Genomic DNA, 23,553 nt, shown 5'->3' on the forward strand with positions numbered 1-23,553 from the left:
CTGGTGACCATTCTCTGTAGACAAAAGAGAGCGCTTCATTAATCTAGGTGTTATCTAAAAGCTAACGGAGTGAAACATTCATTATTTCTGGTCATCTCAACAATAGTAAGACACATATATCACTAAATGAGCTGTCCTCATCTGCTTAATCAACCCTGAAACAAGTGCACTGGTGCAGCCCAGAGTCACACACTTAGACAAGAACAAACCATCTCACATGATAGCCACGGTTTGATTCTGCATGCCATTTAACACTGGCTTTATCTGAAATTGGTCATTTACACCTGCAAAAAAAATTATTTTCGTATACTTAGTATTTTTTTGCCATGATTTCCAGTAAAATTCTTAAATCAAGAAGATACATTTACTTGAGAAGCAAAATGACTTAAGATATTAAGTCTTGTTTCCTGAAGTCACAGTTCACTCCGACTCACCCATAAAAAGCACACAAGTTGTGAGAAATCAAGATGACCAAAAACGCGACATAAAATGCAATCCATGTACTCTGAGGTGAATATGTACATTGTGTTCATCGCAACAAAAAGTTATCGTGTTCACGAGATGGTCATCAGACAAATGGAGTGATGGTCTGGAGATATTTAACTATGTTAAAGGGATATTTCACTTCTGGAAAGATGAATGTGTATTGAAACTGGGTCATTTATGTAGTAGAAATGTGAAATTATTTTAGAAGTTGGTGCCTTCTAGACTGAGAAAAGCCAGAAAATGTATTTTTGGCTCATGTGGATGAAAGACAACGACTCCCAGAATGCACTTGCTTCGCTGCCCTACGAGGACACTCCCAAGCCACGCCTACCGGTTACAGAGGGCAGTATCGGAAGAAATGATACAGCTAGGCTACTAGTCGACTCAAAACTGAAAAGACGGCGTTTTATCGTGAGATCCCCCTATGGGCGAGTTGAAGACATGCGGAACAAGCTCCTCCTACTGGCTGTAGTCTCTCGCCTCTGGACAAAAAAGCCTCCGATGATCATGACGCTAAATGATGATTTTTGTGTCATCTGAGGTTTTTTTCCAGACACACAATACAGAAGTCTCTCGTCTCAGGGGGACATGAGGGAGGGAAGCACGGACATTCGAAAATACTACCGGGTTTGTACTGATACAAGCTTAATGCTAATCGGTGAAGTATCCCTTTAAGTACATGGATACTTTTTGGGGATTTCTAGGTGTCGTATTTCATGTTGCGTATCAATTAATCTTGATTTTCTGGGTGAGTCGGAGTGAACTGCGGCACTAATAGAGTCTCAAGAACACGCATGTCGGCCAAGGTCAGGGTTTTCCTTACATAAAATTTCTGGTTGTTTTTCACCAAACCCTATCGAGCGCGAGCGGGACATTTTTTTTTTTTTATTACCCTTTTTTAAAGAAAAAGAAAGAACAGCATCCTGCATTAGAACAACACCAGGGTAAGTAAATTACGTCTTCATTTTCATTTGAGGGTGAACTATCCCTTTAAGAATGTTTAGATATTTGTACTGGAAAACAGGACAAAAACACTAAGGAAGAAAATGGCTTTTTTTTTGCAGTGTTCAAGAGACCTTCATCCTGACCATCCAAAAGTAGTAAGTACCAGTTATTTCACAGATATACCTGCAAATATATATGTTATTTGCTGAGTAATCTAGTTAAGTGCCTTACACCAAGCTCTGAACATCTTTTAAAGATTGGTTCAGGGTCCTGACTGCTGCCCGAGGAAACTAAAGAGCATTTATACAGGACAGGCTCAGTTTTCATTGGATGTGTTTGCCCAAGGTAGAGTTAGTGAGTCTACCAACATGAGTTTCTCTACACTGGACAAAATTATGTTCTTCCTCAGTATTTGTGTCTTGTTTTCCAGAACAAATATCTAAACGTTCTTAAATCAAGATACATTTACTTGAGAAGCAAAATGATGTTAGATAACAAAATGCACACTTTTACAGTTCAAACAAGAAAAAAAAAACTAGTTTTCCCTTTAAATTAAGTTCCTTTTTCTTTCCTTTCTAGAACTAGTTCCTTTCGTTTTTAATTTGTTTTAAGCATAGAGTGAAATCAGAAAACAAGACTTAATATCTTAAGTAATTATGCTTCTCAAGTACATGTATCATGATTAAAGGGTAACTCTCACCAAAATGCAACCTAGGCTCTTTTTGTTAATCTACCCGAGGCAAACTTTCGTTTAAAAGCATAATTAGGATGGAAATGCCACTTTTAAGTTTGACCTTATTTTTTTGTTTTAGGTTAAAACATTTTTGACTGTCAAAATGCCGGCGGATGGAAACACAGTGAGTTATTCAAAATCTTTCTTTTTAGTAAACTCTGTGTACACAAACAATGTTCTCAATGCTCGAGTTCATGTGTAGAGCCCCTGGTGATACTTCGAGCAAATTTCATGTTGTGTCGAGCCTTCTTGGTGTTTTAAAAATAGCGATTATAAAAGTGCCCCATTCACTCCCATTCACAAGGCATTTTAACCTAAAACGAAAATACGGTCAAACTTAAAAGTGGCGTTTCAATTCTAATTATGCTTTTAAACGAAAGTTTGCCTCAGGTAGATTAACAAAAAGAGCCTAGGTTGCATTTTGGCGAGAGTTACCCTTTAAAGAATGTTTAGATATTCTTGAAACACAGAAACTCACAAAACTCTCCAGAAAAAAAATCCCACAATGCATCACGTACCTCCGCAGTGAGCCACGCCGTAGAGGACGTAACCTTTGTGGCAGTAGCACTGGAAACTTCCAGGTGAGTTCACACATGTGTGGTCACACGCCCGGTCAAAAGAGCACTCGTCTATATCTGCAGAAACAGCAAACGCAAGCACTTTTATTCATATAACTGTTGAATTCACACTGGTGTGGAAAATTGTGAAGCCCTGAAAACATCAGACCGGTAGCGGTAGCCACGATGAACAGTACCATGTGGCGTCCTTCCCCTCAACTCCATCTGACGTCAATCATTTCAGTGTAATCCCCAATTAGGCCTTAATAAACCCTCTGCTGTTCATTAACACACATTACCTGGCTAGAGCCGAGGTATTTAAACCCCTCATCCTTATTTCCTCAGGACATGTGGAAATGATTTACCCTTAAACGCTCCCACAGCATGTGTCATAACTTGAGACTGCTTCGGGTTAGCCTCTGGATTTTGTTCACTGCCACTTCACTCATTACTGCCGAAGTTCCCTGTTCACCTCATCTATGTCTGGGTGAATCCCACGAAAAACTGTGCAGGTCATATTTCACCCCAAAATGGCATATTTTTTTAACGATAACAACACTAGGTAACACTTTATTTTACGGTGCCCTTGATACAGAGTAATTACTTAATTAGGTACTTAGTAATAGACGTTGTAATAACATGTAACAAAATGTACTTAACATGTAACTAAGTTATGGAACAGCCTGTACTTACAGATTGTAATTACACACATGTAATAGGCAGCTACTGTTACACATGTGTAACAAGCCGAGTTGGATGAGGTTTATAGATACACATGAAGTACACTTAAGTACATTCTTGATACACTTTATTTTACGTAGCTTATACCTGTGTAATATTATGTAATTACAATGTAATAAGGAAACTACTGCATGCATTTAAGCTGTGAACTAGTGAGTTAAATCAAACTAAGGCAGAGATGGATAAGGTATGTATACACAAAGTACACTTAAGTACATTCTTGATACACTTTATTTTACGTAGCTTATACCTGTGAAATATTATGTAATTACAATGTAATAAGGAAACTACTGCATGCATTTAAGCTGTGAACTAGTGAGTTAAATCAAACTAAGGCAGATAAAGATAGGGTATGTATACACAAAGTACACTTAAGTACATTCTTGATACACTTTATTTTACGTAGCTTATACCTGTGTAATATTATGTAATTACAATGTAATTAGGAAACTACTGCATGCATTTAAGCTGTGAACTAGTGAGTTAAATCAAAGTAAGGCAGAGATGGATAAGGTATGTATACACAAAGTACACTTAAGTACATTCTTGATACACTTTATTTTACGTAGCTTATACCTGTGTAATATTATGTAATTACAATGTAATTAGGAAGCTAATGCATGTATTTAAGCTATGAACTAGTGGGTTAATTCAGATGGATACCATTTGTAGATACACAGGAAGTGCACTTTAGTACAATCTTGATACACTTTACTTTATGTTACATACAAGTAATGTGTATGTAATATGTAACAGACTCGGCTTGTTACACATGTGTAACAGTAGCTGCCTATTACATGTGCGTAATTACAATCTGTAAGTATAGGCTGTTCCATAACTTAGTTACATGTTAAGTACATTTTGTTACATGTTATTACAAAGTCTATTACTAAGTAATTAATTAAGTAATTACTCTGTATCAAGGGCACCGTAAAATAAAGTGTTACCAAACACGGATTCTTGTGGATGCTTGTTTCCGCCACATAATAGGTAACTGTGACTTTTTATCTCACAATTCTGACTTTTTTTCTCAGAATTGCGTGACGTAAAGTCGCAATTGCGTGTTATAAATTCGTAATTGTGAGAAATAATCTTTGCAATTCTGACTTTATAACACACAATTGGTAGATATTAAGTCAGAATTGTGACATATAAACCCGCAATTCTGAGGAAAAAAAGTCTGAATTAAACAGACTTTTTAAAGTCTTTTAAAAACTTTTTTTTTTTTGAAAAGATGTCAGAATTGCGAGATATAAACTTGCAATTGCGTCCAATAAAAAATAGAAAAAGACTGCCTTTATTCCTCAGAATTGCGAAAAAAGTGAGAATTGTGAGTTTATATCATGCAATTCTGCTTTTATATCTCACAGTTGAGAGATGAAAAGTCGCAATTATCTTTTAAAATGTTTTATTCTGTGGCGGAAACAGGCTTCCATAGATTCTCATTAAGCAAGAACAAAATTAGTTTACCAATTAAATAGTAAAAAATCTACAATTTATGCCATTTTTGACAGATTTTTTTTAGATTAATCTTAGTAGATGATCTAAAACGGATGTAACTCAACCACCATAAAGATGCAATGTTGTGTGTGAATGAGTTAACAACGTCAAGCTTATTAACTCTTTCCCCGCCATTGATGGAATATTCCGGCTTTCAGTGTTTTCACTGTTATACAGTAGGGTGCGCTATTACACATCGTCTGCAAGAGTACTGTAGCATACGTGATAGCACATGTAAAAGCAGATGCATATGTAAAATAATGCAATCATCAACATTAAACAGCATATAAATCAAAACTGCCTAATGTTACAGAATAAAAAGTCGACCCAGGACGAGCGACTGTGAAGCTTTAGGGATGTTGATGGACTCGAAGTACTCCATATTTGTTTGGATCATCGTTCTGAATCTGATCCAGATGTGAGTCTTACAAAAACACACTTTTTGCTCAAAAAGGTTTTTTTTTTATTGTTTTTTTTTAATGAAACTTACCCACTTTCAAGTGTTGATCAAATGCATGAAGCTAGAATAAAACAAGTTGTTTTTGTCTAAAAGCAGAGACTCTGTTCTTTTTGTTGCTGATATATTGCATGTTCAGATATTCATAAAACAATATATTCTGGGGGCCATGAAACTCTTGTGAAAATGATCAAAAATGCTGGCCCTGGTAGGCAACTTTTTTCAAAAAACGCTGGCCGGGAAAGAGTTAACAAGCCTTTATGGTTTTGGCACATCAGTTCAGGCCACATTGTCCTCAAGTTAAAGTACCTCAAAGTGTATTACCAAGAAGCAGCTTCATCAGTCAGGGCTTGAAAAAGCACAGCTCCATGACTGAAGGTTACACAATCAATACACGCCCCAGAAACCCTTGTTCAATCTAACAAATCACCTCACTGGTGTCTGCGCTGGGGTTTCTCGCCTTCGGTGAACATCAATTCTGGGATTGGATGTGAGGGGCTGATATCACTCAACGGCTCAGTTGGAGAATAACTTTGAAGGACTTTATAGACTCCACAGGCAAAAATAAATATCCCCACATCCTTCTTATGATTAGGAGACTCGACACTGCCTGGATTTAGTGTAAAAAGTTGGATTTCGCTTGTTTTCCAAAAGGCAACTGAAGCCAAATAACACCCTTGACTGGCATTGGCTCCTAAGATGTTTATTTTATGCATTTGTCCAGTTGAAATGACATGTCAAGCAGTATCAATAGCTATGTTTCCATCCAAAGTTGAGATTTAATTTTAGCAAAATTGGAATATCGCATAAACATTTGCGAATAGAGCAGCGTTTCCGTCCCATGTGTTCAAGAAAACAAAATCGTCACTTCCTGGGAAACTGGCGCCAAAGAAAATCAGTAATAAAAAAGGAGTTGCAGCGAATCGGGGAACCACTGTGGCTCATAAATGAGTTGCGTCTCAGAGCTGCAGACGAGACACAATAAACGCTGTCATGATCTCTTGCGTTCGGATGCTGGTGTTTGAGAACTTAATCGTGTGAGACGCTTCTGGGAGGAATTAAACCAAATCATTCTGATGACAGACTTTAGCTCAAGCATTTCCAAACAACAAAACCAACATTCGAGATGATGCAATGCGATTGGTCCGCTGGTTAGTCCAGTTATCCAATCACAGCCTCTGCTGAGGCAAAGTCATGTCAGTTAGTTGTTGCTCATCGAGCGATTTATTCGGCAAATGCGTTTCCATCGTAGTTTATGAGCACGTCGTCTTATCAGATAAAAAAAAAGTATCCACCTTTATTAAGCTTATACATCTTTAATGTGCATTTTTTGAATTTATGCGCATTTTGGTGTTTCTATCCAGCATTGTTTTTATGTGACATCCCAAAAATGTGCATAAAAATAGGTGGATGGAAACATTGCCAGTGTGACATGCTATACTTCATCTAAAACAATTTGAAACAACATTTTTCATGTCCAGACTTTAGTAGCATCATTAAAATGTGACTAAAAAGTGGAAAAAAGACACCATGGCTAGTTATAGCACCTTAAATTGGTTGCTGAATGAAAAGATCATGTTATTCGTCACCTACCCAATTATAATCTTGCCAGCTTCAGAGCATCAGATTTAAAACAACAGATGTTAAATACATATATTTATAAAAACTCCTTTTTGTGAGTTGTTTTGAAGGTCAGGCAGTTTCTAAGATGCCAGGAAGTGTATTTTTAGAGCGTTTGGGTGTTAGTCTGACAGCAGGTGTGTGTTCATATTCTCTCATTCTTTTATCGGCACATTTCAGCTCTCTGTACTGTGGATGCCAGGAACAAACAACTTAGAAAAACTAAAAGAAAGGGCATAATTGAGGGGGGTTGGTTATATTAGAAATATTAACCAGGTTTTCTGAAGAAAATGGGAGTGCTTATTGCTCATCCATGCAAACCCACGGCTATGATGCCACGCACTGCAATGAAATGATTTTCTTCCTCTGTATTTTTGTCTTGTTGCTATGTGGTTGCTAGGGTGTTTAGGGTGGCTTCTTACTGGTCCAGCATCCTCAGGTGATATTTTAGTCTTTAGAAATGGTTTGGGTCTCTCCCTCATGCAATCCTGTGGGATTTTTGCATGTTTTATCATCAGCCAGATTAACATTTTAAGTCCGATTATTTAGACAAATAATATCATATGTCTCCGTCCAACACTGTCCGAACCACAACACTTTAAACCCTAATAAGTTGGCAAAACTCAAAATATTTGAGGTAATCAGTTAAAAAAAGATTCTAACGTTTCTTAAGTAAACAAACTCAAAGATTAAGTTAGAAAAACTGTTGGTTTTGATTTTGCACAAGAATATTAATTGCAATTTACCTGAAATATTGACTAAGCTAACTCATCGAAATTTGATTGCATAAACATTATATCAAGTCAAATATTTTGACTAGCAACCAATAGCAGACTTGCATGTGCTAATGTAAGCTAGCAAAGAGACTATCACATCTCTAAATTAAAGGCCCCGATAAACTTCAAGCAAAATCGAAGAACAATCTGGTGTGACGTCACTTTGAAACAAAATCAGGCTAAAACGAAGTTTGTTCTTTGAGTTCAAAACAGCTTGTCAATGCAAACTTTCAGGAAGTTCGCTCCGGCTTTTAAACCATTGGTCCGTGACTCTGAGGCTCCGCCTTCTTTGACGTGGAAACCTACTCTGATTTATTTCTTCTGTTCAATCCGTCGAGGCCTGAAGTCAGCGAGTAAAAACATGAGCACACTGGAGAGACGCTTTATAGCAGAAAATGAAGTTGACTGACATTGTTTTTCCATGTTTAATACTGTAAAGCTGCTTGCGAAAAGAAGTATGTCAGGGCCTTTATTCTTGTGCAAAAACACACTTAATTTCAACATTTATTCTACTTACTCAGTCTGACGCAAAGCATGCTGGGAACTATAAATCTGTCGCAACTCATTCAGTTTAAGTTCAGCTTAATATAATCAATTACTGAGTTCATGTTAGCTTTTTTCTATTATTGAACTTTCAGTACTTTTTGAGTGAAATGAACAAATTAATTTTACTGTTCGATTTTACAGTAGCCGCATATCCATTACAGATTCGGGCAAAAAACATTTGCGATATTTTCTAAATGTCGATAAAAACTATTTAAAAAACTTTTTTAAATAACGCCATTTCCAATCAACCGATGTTATGTGACTAAAAAGTATTTTTTTCTTCTTGCGATAAGTCATTCCAAAAATGATGGCTACAGACGTTGGTAAGTTTAAGTATATCCCAGCTACCGCTCTAGCCAGTGTTTAAAATCAAAGGAGACGTAGGCGTGTTTTCCGAACATTAATGGCCAGGAAAGACCCTTATACTTGTGAGCGACACATATAAGGTGTTTCTCCCTCATATCTGCATCAAGGTCTTGATGAATGTGGCATTTCTTTGTTGTTTAGAATCCAGTATTCCCATAATACTTTTGTCTTTTATGAGTTTAATAAAGAACTCTGTCTCGCCTTCTGTCCAAACATATCGCGCCATCTTTAAAGGTGCATTGCGCAAGTCTCTGAGTTTTTGCAGAACTATGCCCCCTTCTGGCGACACGCGAAACTGCAACCAGAGTTGTGCACGCGGTTATGTGGAGTTTGCGTTGGGGTTTGGGATGAACTAGAAGCCGGTCTCTTTGAATCCATCTTCTACTTTTGCAAAAGTCGCTTGAGTTGTCTTCGCTGATGCGGATAATGGCGGCGAATACACAAACCTGCCAGACATAGCCAGGTAAGCGTGAACGCGCATGACGTCACGCCCAGTCGATTCCGTCCCGAATCCCTCTTATTTATTTTACTGTACAGGATTATAGAGGCAATCGCAGTGATCATAGAAGGGCTCATTCAGCCCATCAGGCAATTGTTTAAGCATGTATGGGTTAGAAAAATGGGTATTTTTAACATGAAAAGTTGCTTAATGCACCTTTAAAGAATGATCGACTGTTACGTACACCAGATGACCCGCAAAAACTGTTTCCATTTCAGTTTTGCGAAATATACATTTTTCGAATTGCCTGAAAAACCACCTCATGCGAGCGTAAAAACTTTTTTGCGATATATGGGAGTTTTCGCGCAATTGACGTGTTTCCATTGCCGTATTTTCAATTCACAATTTCAATATGCGCAATTTGAAGGGTAATGGAAACGCGGCTAGTGAAGTCTGAGCAATGCAATGGCAATAGTCTTAGCAAGCACCACAAACCAAGAAAAATGAGATATTCTGACTCTTTCACCCCTATAGACACAGGCATGCCGGTCCCACTTAATCTCGCAGTCTGAAACAATGGCATTGTGAGAGTAAAATGACAGCTGGTGTGTTTATAGAGCGCAGAGAGGGGCTTTATCAGCAAACTCCCACCTCAAGAACACTGGGGATCTGATAACACCTCCCCCTAAATACACTTCAGAAAGCTCTTAAGCGACCGAGGAATGTCTCCAGGCTTTCTGAGAGGTGTTGAAGGACAAGTCCCGTCCCCGCTGATGGTCTTTGGGTTGATGACAGCAGGGGAACACTGAAGCTGTTAATCCCGAGATAGAGCACATATTCTGTTTACACCTTTCAGCCACTCGTTTCCTCACGAACGACACACACATGGACAACTATGCAATCTGATTTGTAGCTGAAGGTCTGATAAAATGATTATTTTCAACAGGTTATACATCCTCCCGGCCAATGACATTGTCTTATTAATTTTTTTACCTGCTCTGTCATTCATCAAGAGCTTTTACACTGCAAAAAAGATTTTCTTCCTCAGTGTTTTTGCCCTGTTTTCCAGTACAACCATCTAAACATCCTTAAATCAAGATACAGTTACTTGAGAAGCAAAATTACAGAAGATATTAAGTCTTGTTTTCTGAAAAATTTATAAAAATTAAGTGACTTTACGAGAAAAAATATCTGCAAATGGACTAAGAAAAATAAACTTGTTTTTCACATTAAATTAAGTTGATATTTCTTTAATAGTGTATATATTTGTTTAAAGCATAAACTCACTTAATTTTCTTTCTTTTTTTTCAAGTACAAGTATTCTTAATTCTTGATTTAAGAATGTCTAGATATATTTAATGGAAATATATTCAGTGCAAATATCAAATCTTAGAACTGTTAAATATATATATAGATCATCAATTAATAATTCATGCACAAAGTGTCAAATGTACACTAAGACACTTAGTATTCAATAATATCATCAGTTTGACTCCAATGACACTGAGAGCTACACTCGAAATGAATGATAACACTATTGCCTGCTTTATATTTGTTTCATAATTGATGAATTTTGCAACATCGACATCGGGTGACACTGGGTTATTGGACTGAATTAATCAACACTGAATGATTAATGACACTATTGTCTTCTATAGAGCTGGTTTACTGCAGAATTGCATTGTGTTTGCATCACTAATCGTTATCTTCCCGTTTATCACTATAAAGCTGCTTTGAAACAATCTCTCATGTAAAAAGCACTATATACTTAAAGTACTTAAAGGAAGTGATTTGAACAAACCTCTAACCCTTAGTATGAGCAAAAATAATAGTGATGAAAGCTGCAGATATAAACCTAGAATATGCCAGACAATCTTGTTTCTCCCAGGTCTGGAGGCTATTGTAGATGAGGGCAAAAGGTCATGGATAATTTTATCACTTGACATTCTTTACAACAATGGTTACAGCATTTGAACGGACAGGAGGAGATGCCCTCCCTGCCCCGCAGAGACCCGCACACGGGCACAGGCCGTTCCCACACCCACCCAATCTGAGAAACAGGAAAAACAACAAGAAGAGAACATCAGCTCACATGGAGATGGTTTAACTTTAAAGCTGCAGTCCGTAGTTTTTCCTCTTTGTCGCCATCTCTGTTCGGAATCTGCTATTGCAGTTATTCGCGGAATTATCAGCTTTACGTGGGTTGCGCCTCGACACGGCACAGCGCGGATGAATCCAATGTTTTGAGGAGAATGTGCGACTGTCAGTCGCCGCCAGTGTGGATCCTGGCATTCGCAATCACAGATTCTACTTTTTGGAAGTATGACCAACATAAGAATTTCCACCGATTAAAGGGATACTCCACTTTTTTTGGAAATAGGCTCATTTTACAACTCCCCCAGAGTTAAACAGTTGAGTTTTACCGTTTTCGAATCCATTCAGCCGATCTCCGGGTCTGGGGGTCCCACTTTTAGCATAGCTTAGCATAGATCATTGAATCGGACAAGACCATTAGCATCTCTCTCAAAAAATGACCAAAGAGTTTCAATATTTTTCCTATTTAAAACTTGACTCTTCTGTAGTTACATCGTGTACTAAGACTGACGGAAAATGTAAAGTTGCGATTTTCTAGGCTGATGTGGCTAGGAACTATACTCTCATTCCCGCGTAATAATCAAGAAACTTTGCTGCCGTACGATGAGTCCAGCAGGCGTAATGATATGATGCAGCGCCTGAAAATAGTCCCCAGCTCAGTAACTTCCAACGTGACCAGGACTAAGTTTGTCTAACCTATTAGACCTATTTTCTTTGGTCATTTTTTTGAGAGAGATGCTAATGGTCTTGTCCGATTCAATGATCTATGCTAAGCTATGCTAAAAGTGGTACCGCCAGACGCGGAGATCGGCTGAATGGATCCGAAAACGATAAAACTCAACTGTTTAACTCTGGGGGAGTTGTAAAATGAGCCTATTTCCAAAAAAAGTGGAGTATCCCTTTAATGTCGTCTGAACAAGTAACATCCACTTTTGTTCTGACCAACTAAGGGAAAAAAAGCATTGCAGTAAATCGCGCTGATTAAATCTAACGATCGCTTATCATATCACGTCAAACCGTGCAAATTATACTTTGTTCTCAAATTGTTAATGTTAACAACATCAGCATAGCGTGACTACATTTAATGCCCTTCCGATATTTATCCTTGTTTTCGCATGGGCTGGTTGCAGTCTCTCTTTCTGTAGCCACTCCGAAGTCTGAAGTCTTTTGCGTTTTACATCGGGTGAATCTCCAGTTGTCACTGCTGATTGTCATTTGAACTTTTCTGGATCCGCCATCAAATTGAAGTTTAATTATATCAAGTGCTGTGAAAAAAGGCTATAAATCTCCACCTCCAACATCCTTACACTCATAGCCTACTAGCCGAGACTCTTCTTTATGTGGGCAGATGTGACGTAATGACGCAAAGACATGCTGGAATTTCCAGCGGAAATCCACCAGTACCACTGGAGTTAAAAACATTATTACAAGCTTACCGTTTAGAGTCGAGCTAAGGCAAGCAGAGAGTTTTGAACACTGGCTGGTTAAGTACTTACTCAAAAATTTATTTGGGATAATTTTTAACCTAAAAAAGTTACGGACTGCAGCTTTAAGTGATAGAATCAAAATGTATGATTTTATTGAATGGCCCTGGCCGTGAGAAATCACCGTCCCAATGTGTAGTAAACCAGGGTACTTTCCAGTGCCCGAATTTATGTACACGACATACTGAGAGCTCAGGAGCTGATTGAGACACAGCCTTTGTTTCTTATCAGAAGTCACAAATCTCTTAGCGATTATTGGATGGGCGGCACGCTACAATTAATGTTTGGTGTATGGAAAAACTGCAGACCTGACAACCATTCATAGGGTCAAATGAGCCTGGTTACCTCGCTATCTTTCAATGTTAATGCGTTATTGTGTCGTTAACTTTGACAGCCCTAAATTCAACACAAGAGAGATTGTCTTCACACACCGTATGAGTTGCAGTTTTTCCGCCCCCTTTTGATTGACAGGATATAATCGGCCCTGATCATTGGCTGTTTTTCTGCTCTTTTCAGCCAATGGCAAAATAACTGCTTTCATAATATAAAATTGATACATAATATATAATTTGTAATTGCTTTTTAATTTAATTCACTGCTTTCATGGCTGATACATAATATAAAATTGATACATAATGTATCATTTTTAATTGCTTTTTAATTTAATTTAAATATATTATAATAATATTAATGCCATTTTCATCATGCTGAGATGTTGGCTGAAGTGTGTTTGGCTTAGAAATGGTGTTGCTGATGCTGTAATGAGAGTCCATATTGAGAAACTGAATAGACTGACATCAAACCATCTTTTCCAGAAATATTCCCAGGCCTGGTGTGTGAATTAGTGTCGATCGACAGGAACATTTTAAAGACCAGCGAGGGGACTCAGGATCGGCGGTGTGAGTTTATGAAGACTGGCAGGATAGTATCACCTTAAATGTTCTCTGAGGGATTCCTCCTGTATTAAACACCAAGCTCTCCTGACCAAACTAACCGCCAGCTCATAAACCTCATAAACCCTGCTGGATCACAAACAATCTGTCCACAGTATCTCTGAGAGCAGTAAACCAGCAGCAGGGAAGGAGTCGAGCAAACCCTCTTCGCATTTCATTTACTGAGGTTTATGCTTTAAACATAATGACATAACATTTTCCTTGTCTAGTGTACCTTGGCACGTCCTCTCATTGGTCAGAAGTTTGTATCCTTTCTTGCAGCTGCACTCGAAGCTGCCCACCGTGTTTCTACACACATGGTCACACCCTCCGTTGTTCATGCGGCATTCATCAATGTCTGAGAGAGAGAGAGAGAGAGAGAGAGAGAGAGAGGGGAATGAACACTGGGTAGTTTGAGCAAATACACATGCACAGGATTAGTACCGTTGCTTTCAGTTTACCATGATTCAAACCAGGAGGAGGGGATGAATGAGAAAATAATAAAAAGGTAAAAGGGGTGATTGACCGCAAATATGAGAGATTTGTCTGGGCTTAAACTATCAGCTCACTGTTTGAATCTGAATAAAAATAAAAATAATAATACATAAACATTTTTTTTGTACTTTCCTCCTTAAAAAAAATAAAAATCTAATTGTTCATTGTTAGTTTATGTTAACTATATATATAGTTAACTAATGTTAATCAATGAAACCTTATTGTAAATAATTCAAATATTTAAGAAAAAAAGTCTCCCAACTCTCAATTCATTTCACTTAAGAATTCACCTTGACTGTAGACTGTGTGACATTTTGTAAAACACAAACTTTGCTTAATTGATGACATTTACAGTTATTGAAGTGAACTGAATCAACACTGAACTGACTCGAGGTGAATAAAAATAATGACACTTTTGTCTTTTTACAGCAGAATTTGAATTTATCTCATATTTTATGAAGTTTGCAACACTGATTCTGTTATTTTCCTATTTATGACAATAGAAACATTCTGTTATATAAAGCGCTGTATAAATACATGCCTTAAATATTGCAACCATATTGCTTCACCCACCATACAATTTACCAGAGAAATGCACATTATTTTCTGAAGTAACACATTTAAGTCCAAATATGAGGTTGCACAGCCACTCCTCTAAAATCTGAAATTATTACATTTACATATATGCATTTGGTAAAGGCTTTTATCCAAAGTGACTTACATTGCATTCAAGGAATACAAAAAAAAGTTTTTTTCTCAGTATTTTTGTCTTGTTTTCCAGTGCAAATATTGAAACATTCTTAAAAAGAGATACATTGAGAAACAAAATTGTATTTTCTGCAAAAATTAAGTGACTTTATGCTCAAAACATACAACAAATCTGCCAATAGAGCAAAAAAAAAAAAAAAAAAAAAAAAAATTCCCCTTTAAATGAAGTGGTAACTCTTTACAATAAGGCTCCATTAGTTAACACTTGTTCATATATTAACTAACATAAACTAGCAATGAGCAATACTTTTTTTTTACAGTATTTATTCATCTTTGTTAACAGTACAAATAGTCCTACAATCCTCATTGTTTGCTGATGTCAGCTCAGGTCCATTAACTGATATTAACAGATACAACTTTTGATTTGAATAATGTATTAGTAAATGTTGAAATTAACATCAACTGATATTACGTAGTGTCACTTAATTTTGATATATTTTTCAGAAAACAACCATTTTGTCATTTAGTCATTTTGCTTCTCAAATAAATGTATCTTGATTTATGAATGTTTAGATATTTGTACTGGACAATGAGACAAAAACACTGAGAAAGAAAATCCGTTTTTTTGCAGTTCATGAGCTAAACTTTACAGTTCGAGCGACGGGAATCTAAGAAAAGAAGTGCGAAACTGAGGGAAAGAGAGGAGGATAAGAGAAATGACTGAAAATGGAAGAAGACGTATTGCGCCAGACACACATGGAGTGAATGCGTGACTGCTGGAACACTAGACCTCATGGGGCTCGAACAGGAGAAACTCTTTCAGCACCGCGTCTCCTCTGGCCTGTTCTCTCAGAATCGGGGATCAGTATATCATCAGCTCGTCCGGCTCCGCTCAGGCTTTGATTGAGCTGGTCTGGATGTTTCTGATTACGGCTGAATCATCGGAGTAAATGAGGCGTTCATCTCAGAGAGAGGCTGCATCATCTGGATAAAATAACGGCTCCTTCGCTCGTGTCTTCTCGTGCCAGTGCTGTCTGGGGATATTTCCTTTGTTTCTTCTACGGCAGAACTAATAAAACTCAATGTTCTTGTATCGGTCTTGTTAGCGTAACGTTATGAGCGCTCGAGGCGACGCAGGCTCCCAGTCTTGGCCGAAACAACCCACAAGTCTCCACTTCCAGTTTGCTCTTCGCCTCTTTTATTCTCTATTAAACTCTTTTGTGTTCATCAAGCACTTATTGATTTTCTCAATAAGTATTCATTCATTCATATAGACTTTTTATGCGATCAAGAGCGAGAGGTGTGTTTAAGGAAATTTCATCTTGGTGGCCATAAAATTTCGACAATTCAGAGATTTCATTTGTAGCCTTGCACTCAGAGATTCATTTGTTTCATTTACATTAGTTAACATGAACTAACAAAGAAGAGATACTTCTAAAGCATTAATGTTCATTTCAACATTTACTACTACACCAAAAGTTGTATCTGTTAATATTTTTTAATGGATCTGAGCAAACATTAACTAACAATGAACAGGTCTATTTTTATTAAACTAACGTTAAATTCAATCTATTGTGAACAGACAGACAGACAGACAGACAGATAGATAGATAGAGGTGGATAGATAGACAGACAGACAGACAGACAGATAGATAGATAGATAGACAGATGATAGATAAATAGATAGATAGATAGATAGAATGATAAATCTCTTCTGTGATATACTACATTTTTATAAAGAAAGGCTTGTAAAGAAGAAACTGTAGCTCTCACTGAAACCTCGAAATCTGTCTCCACATAAAATCTGTTCTGATTGGCTGGGATTTTATCATTTTCTCTTATCTAGGACAGAAGAGTGATGTGATGCATGTCGGACTAACCAGGATTGGACTGATCCTTCAGATGAGCGGATGATCTCAGTGTGTGTGTTTGTACCTTTGCAGGTCTTGCGGTCCGGCTGTAATGTGAATCCCACCGGACAACTGCATCGCACTCCGGTCACAGCGTCGTGACACGTGCTGTCGCAGCCACCGTTATTGACTGCGCACGTCTCTGAAAACACACACACACACACACACACACACACACACACACACACACACACACACACACGCACACACACACACACACACACACACACACACACACACACAGCAGCAGTCAGGACAGGAACAACGCAACATGTTTGTGCACATCAAACTTTATGGAGTTCCCATTTTCCAGACTCTGAACAGCTTTTGATGAGTTAGTCATAAACGCAGCACATGCAAGTGAGCAGCAAACGCCTGTGCGTCGAGTGTAAGAGCGTCGCCTGACGGGAGGGTTAGAGCTCAGCGTTGGGCATAAGCAGCATATTAATACTTCACAATGACCTTGATGCTTAAAGCATTACAAATGTACATAAACTTGAACTTTGCTCAACTTTGTTGCATCACCAAAAGTCATTTTGTTCCTGGAAACTGTTATTCAAGTAAGCCACCCTTTTAAAGTACCCCTATTTTGCTATTTTAAAGGCTCATAATTTTGTTTTGGAGACTCAAACAATAGGTTTACATGCATCCAATGTCAAAAACATAATAAACATTGCAGCACCAGCTCTTTTCTCACAGCGTCTGAAACGGTTCAATCGAGGATTCTGTTACTCTAAACCCCGCCTTTCCGAGAGCCTGCTCTGCTCTGATTGGTCAGATTGAACACAGTCTGTTGTGATTGGTCTACCCTGCTCTGATTGGTCAGATGGAACACAGTCTGTTGTGATTGGTCTACTCTTCTCTGATAGGTCAGATTGAACACAGTCTGTTGTGATTGGTCTCCCCTGCTCTGATTGGTCAGATGGAACACAGTCTGTTGTGATTGGTCTCCCCTGCTCTGATTGGTCAGATGGAACACAGTCTGTTGTGATTGGTCTACTCTGCTCTGATTGGTCAGATGGAACACAGTCTGTTGTGATTGGTCTACCCTGCTCTGATTGATCAGATGGAACACAGTATGTTGTGATTGGTCTCCCCTGCTCTGATTGGTCAGATGGAACACAGTCTGTTGTGACTGGTCTACCCTGCTCTGATAGGTCAGATTGAACACAGTCTGTTGTGATTGGTCTCCCCTGCTCTGATTGGTCAGATGGAACACAGTCTGTTGTGATTGGTCTGCCCTGCTCTGATTGGTCAGATGGAACACAGTCTGTTGTGATTGGTCTGCCCTGCTCTGATTGGTCAGATGGAACACAGTCTGTTGTGATTGGTCCACTGCTCACAGTGTGTGTCGGAAACCAAACGCCTATTGCCATATGTGAATTTCAGCTCTTCTTCAGCACTTGATACACAGTGATACGAACAGTAACAATCGTCGGTTTTGTGTTGTGTCTGTCGTTGTGTCTGTTTTACTGTATCTTTGAAACTTTGCAGACCTTTTACCTTCACACACAGATATATTACACACTACATGAAAGGTAATATCTGAGAAAGCATAATAGGGCACTTTAAATGGTCATTATCATTATTATTATAATCTTGTTATTTATTTTATTTGTTCCTTTCAGTGTTTGGGATAGTCAATAAAACCAATTTTAATATATGAACAACTAAAAAAAGCCAACAATGTTAATCTATTGTATAGTGATGTAAATAGACAAACAAACAAATAAATAAATGTAAAAAGCAACACAATGTTTTCTCTCTTTATACTGCTCTCTTCAAAATCGAAGCACAATAACAGTCATGAATAAGGGTTTAGCATAAAGCTCTGCTGGCATTCAGAAGCACAACTTTATAATAGAGAGAGAGATGGATAGATATACATGTTGGTTGTGTGTGCCAGGGTGCGGGTGTGTGTCACAACATGCCTCTAAAACGCTTAAGAGATTCACTTACTGCATCAATCTCTGATTATAAGGTTTGACATCTTTGGCTTTTGAGAGCTGAAAAATGCTCACACACAAAACCTCCTCTTTGTGTGGGTAAATTCTGCCACCTGAAAAGATTTGATTCAGCTGTGTGAGTGGATATAAATATAATCTTTTGATAGAGGAGATGATAAGCGGTGTCTGATGCGCTGGCAGACTCTGTAAGACACCTGTGAGGTTACTGAAGCGCGCTTTCCACTAAACGCTAATGATCCGTGCAGCGAGCAGAGCATCGGCAATGTTAACCATAAACCCAAAACATCATGGCTACTGATGTAACCCTCGTTCCCTGATGGAGGGAACGGAGATGTTATGTCGAAGACTGATAAATGGGGTCTCACTTGGGAACGCCAATCACTTCTGACTCTTAGAAAAATCATGTTTTATTAACAAAGTTAATTGGCACATTCAGATAATTAACTTAATTATCATGGGAGGAGCTCATCCAGTCAACTCAATTAGCATCAGGAGGTATATATACAGCAGATTTACCACTGTTATATAATGGTTTTCCAGCATCACTCCACCATCTCCTCACTTACTAGTCCTATCCCAACCTGGAATGGGAATGGGGGGAATAATCTGAGTTCGGGCAAAAATCCGAGCTCGGACACCACGCCAAATACTCCTTTACTCTATTTAATTATATGTAAGTGTGAACTCGTGAAACAGCCAATGGAATTGGAGAGTGGAATTTGCATGCCAAGCCACTCCCCCATACATACAGGCATATAAGATGGCGGCACGCATCCACTCATTCAGGTTTATGCTGTTCATTCACCGCTCAGCGGTGGTTCAGGGTTGTGGCAGGAGGGACGTAATGTCTCCGTTCTCTCCTTCAGGGAACGAGGGTTACATCAGTAACTAAGACGTTAGTTCGAAGACTGATAAATGGGTCCCTATGGAAAGCACCACAGCCGCTGAACCGTTGAGTGTTGGAGACACAGATGCTGGCAAGCCGGAGCGTGCCCTTTTGGCAACTGCTCTCATCTAGTCGTAACCTACCCAGCATCCCACGTAAGCCCACAGAATAATAGTCCTCCATGCCAACAGGATGGAAGGGACGAGGCTTACCATGGTGACGGTAGTATCTGCTGTTCCTTTTACATGTTGTTTCATGGGAAGAGTGCTTCGGTTCTCAATTCCCTTTTTTTCAGCCATTACCAGTGTTATTAATGCTGGGAAAGCATAGTCCAATGGAAAGGGAAGCTACAGAGGCCATTTTATTATTATTGAAGTGTTTAAATGTTCGCCGGTTCCCACCTCCTTCTTCCCATAACAACATACCTTCGCTACATAACTGTAATCAGTTTACCATTAAATGACTCAAGGTTTATTTCTCCATTCTGTCACCTGATGGAGTTTTGGTTCCTTACCACTGTCGCCTTTTTCAACTTTGGCTTTTGGTTTGCTTGGACATTTCATTTAATATTCAACAATAATATTGATCTGCCTGCATTGACACCATTATATGAGAACTGAACTGAGCTGGACGATGACATCACGGTTTTCTCCAGAGCTGCTTTTTATATAAATTAACTAAATAAATAACTTTTTTACAACAAAAATTAACTGAACTTACGCTATTTTGTTCTAGAAACAAACTTTGTTGCATTATTTTCCTATTATCTCTGTAAATCTGCTTTGAAACGATCGGCATTGTAAAAAGCGCTTTATAAATAAAGGTGACTATTAAAACAGCTCATAATTACATGCATTTTATGATTTTATGAACAAGTTAAAATATAAAAGATAAAAAACAATGATCTTTTTTATTTATTTTTATTTTATATAAAAAAATATATATATAAAAAAAATCAATCAATCAATCAACCAACCAATAAATACTTATTTATTTATTTATTTATTATTTTCCAGCTCTGTAGAACTTACCCCGCACCACTCAGAAGAGGATTAGCAAATACTGGGGAAGTTGTCATGTCAACTCCAGCATTATAGTGGCACATTTCTCAAGGGCAAGCACCATTCACATAGTCTTAAGCATAATATAAAGCTCTAGTTTTAGAAGCAGAGTAGACCTCATCCAGATATAACTATAATTTCAGCAATGCTGCAGCTTTTAAAAAGGATGTCTTTAAAAAAAGTATTTCGCCAAAGGCATCAGGCTCCTCTCAGAGGAGAGGGTTACAAATAAACTACCATAAGACCTTCTTTTCAGACTTCAACCATGCACTTCAAACATCAAGCATCTAACACCTTCCTCATGCAACATAGACAAAACAGCGGCTTTTGAGGATTTTGAGGCACCTGTGCGTGCCGAGACCCATTCAAAACCCCTTTCACTCGTGTCAGAGTACATAAATGAACGACTTTGCTTTGGATGCGTCGCAACACTCAAGAATCTTCTGAATACAGCCATCATTTCCATAAACTCTCTCTATTCGCCACTCTTTGAGAGGAGTTCACTGTTAAGAGTCTTCATGTTAAGAGAAAGCACACTCATTAACTAGTACCCAGCAGGCAGGTTTGCGGTGTATAAAATCACCTCCAAGGAAAGTTCAGGGAGAAGGATTTTCTGCCGAGGCAATATTCGAGATTGCACTCAGTTAATTGCAATTAGGTCATTTAATGTTTTCCCCAGAGATCTGATCATCTCATCTGTCCTCGCTTCTGCCATTCTGACCACTGAAACTTTAACCAAAAACAGACAGCTGACAGTACATTTTGCAAGTGTATTTTGTGAAATAACGAATATAAACCCTAGACTCTAGTGGAATGTTAGTAACACTATGGTAATTGGAAGGTTCAACTAATGCCCTTTTACAAAGTCTTGATTTAGTTTTTGGCCTCTACTAGAATAAGTTTTAATGCTAGAATGGTAAAAAAAAAAAAAAAAAATTCCCCCATATTCTCCATTGTTGCAGCTCCTCTCTTCCCAGTCTGTCAGTAACGCTCTGTTTAGTTCCTGTCTCTATGAAGCCCCTCCTTCTGAAAAGCACAATGTGCTCTGATTGGTCGGCTGGACCGGTGTGTTGTGATTTGTCAAGCGCTTTGAGTGTGTTTAGGGAAATGTCCCGCCCCTAATTACCATAACCGCCAGTTTCAACACACTACTAACTAACTCAACTCAAACTGAATTATTTAAATGAGGAATATTGTGACGTGTTTGTTCCCGGAAGAAAACTCAAAACTACAATGGAGGCGTTTCAGGGAGTTCAGAAACAGTGACACTGATATAGAGAGGAACTTTGTGCTTTGGAAATTTGCAGAGCTTTTTCATGCTCAAACAGCAACATTACACAAAGGTGACAATGTAAAACAGCATAATGGGTCCTCTTTAAGAAAAACCCTCCTCTGACGTTCAGCTAGTGCTCAGGAATTGCAAGTGTTGGCACAATTAGTTTCTGTAAGGGTTGGAACAAGTCGGGAACATGCCGCCAGAGGTAGAGCTATTTGGTAAATATGACAGCTGTTGGCACAGGTCTCTCTCAGCCTCGACCAAACACATCGGTCCACATTAAATCCACTCTGTTAAAAGGCTGTCGTGCAAACAAGCTCGTTTTTCAAAAATGCCATTGCTTTCCAGGGCGAGAAAATAACATGAGATGACAGAAAGAGAAACAAAGTGAGATGAGATTTTGGTACTGGGACAAAGGTTGTCCTTGGGCTTTGGTGTACAGTATTTGCCGTGCGCTTATTTCAGGCCGAATAAACAGGATCCCGGGACACCGACAGCCAGCATGCAGATTTAGTGCCAGAACGAATCAGTCTCCTTTATAACCTCAGAGCCCTGTGCAATCAAAAGTGTGTAAACCCAAAACAAAACGCTTTCACAATCTGAAGTCATGCATGATGCGCTTTGAAAAACGAAGTACAGTGATGTGTTATAGCAAGTCCGATTGAATTCCATTACAAGAATTTATCCCCAGAAAAACATTATTCTAATATATATATATATATATATATATGTATAATATACTAAGCTCTGCAGAATAAAGGCCCATTCACATCAAGGATGATAACTATAATAACGATAAAGATGTATTTAAAAAAAATCATTTTACATTTAGAAGAATAGCAGAGTCCACACCACAACGATAACGACAGAGAGGAACGATATCGTTGGAATCGATTTCAGAATGATTTGAAGATTTGATTTCAGTCTTTGGAAAAACGTGAGCTGAATCTGACCCGTTTTTCCCTTCACAGTAAAGAGTCATAGGAGACTGCAGCGACTTCATTGTTAAACCCTCATTAGACATGCTTTCTGATTAAAGAATGGGCAGTTCCTAATGAGGAGGTTGCAAGCAAGATTGGTGTCAGGTTTTCATTCGGGCAATTCAAGAGAATAACCATTTTAACATGGGTAAAGTTCATTTTGTTGATCTCCTGATTGCCAGAATGGACCCACAACCCAAGAAATTGGTGCAATAAAGGTTAGTAAGAGTTCCAGCATAACCACACCCACTGTGGAAAGAAGTAGCCAATAGGAATCAAGCTAGAGAAATTGACATATTTACCATTGGGTAACAGCTGTGGCTGCAGTGGCTGCTGTTGGACACTCCTTTCCTCTGCATACACACACACACATTACAAAAACACTGCTTAGTCTTCCAAGATTTACTTTTTTAAAACTTTATAAGACACCCAGGCCAGTCAAATTTAATTTTTAGTAACCCTGGTGCTCAAACTGACCCTTTTATGAGGCTGCAAGAGCAATTTACGCTGCAAAAATGTTGTTCTCCCTCTAGTATTTTTGTCCTGGTTTCCAGCACAAATATCTACATATTCTAAAATCAAGATACATTTACT

The 23,553-nt window shown here is 38.3% G+C and overlaps 1 protein-coding gene across 5 annotated transcripts in view; it reads right to left on the reverse strand.

The window, feature by feature from the left end:
- Positions 1–23,553, reverse strand: part of scube3 (signal peptide, CUB domain, EGF-like 3) — a 117,573-nt gene that overhangs the window by 18,046 nt on the left and 75,974 nt on the right. For 2 of the 5 annotated variants that reach the window (XM_084427779.1, XM_084427780.1), the window contains exons 7-10: positions 23,262–23,312; positions 16,815–16,931; positions 13,912–14,034; positions 2,683–2,799 (exon numbers count right to left, since the gene is read on the reverse strand). In XM_084427779.1, coding sequence (XP_084283905.1) covers positions 2,683–2,799; positions 13,912–14,034; positions 16,815–16,931; positions 23,262–23,312 — 408 coding nt within the window. The remainder of the gene's footprint in view (positions 1–2,682; positions 2,800–13,911; positions 14,035–16,814; positions 16,932–23,261; positions 23,313–23,553) is intronic. The other 3 variants (XM_084427782.1, XM_084427781.1, XM_084427783.1) reach the window with 2 other exon arrangements.

The sequence above is a fragment of the Rutilus rutilus genome, assembly GCF_951802725.1.
Source record: "Rutilus rutilus genome assembly, chromosome: 13".
NCBI classification, from domain to species: domain Eukaryota; kingdom Metazoa; phylum Chordata; class Actinopteri; order Cypriniformes; family Leuciscidae; genus Rutilus; species Rutilus rutilus.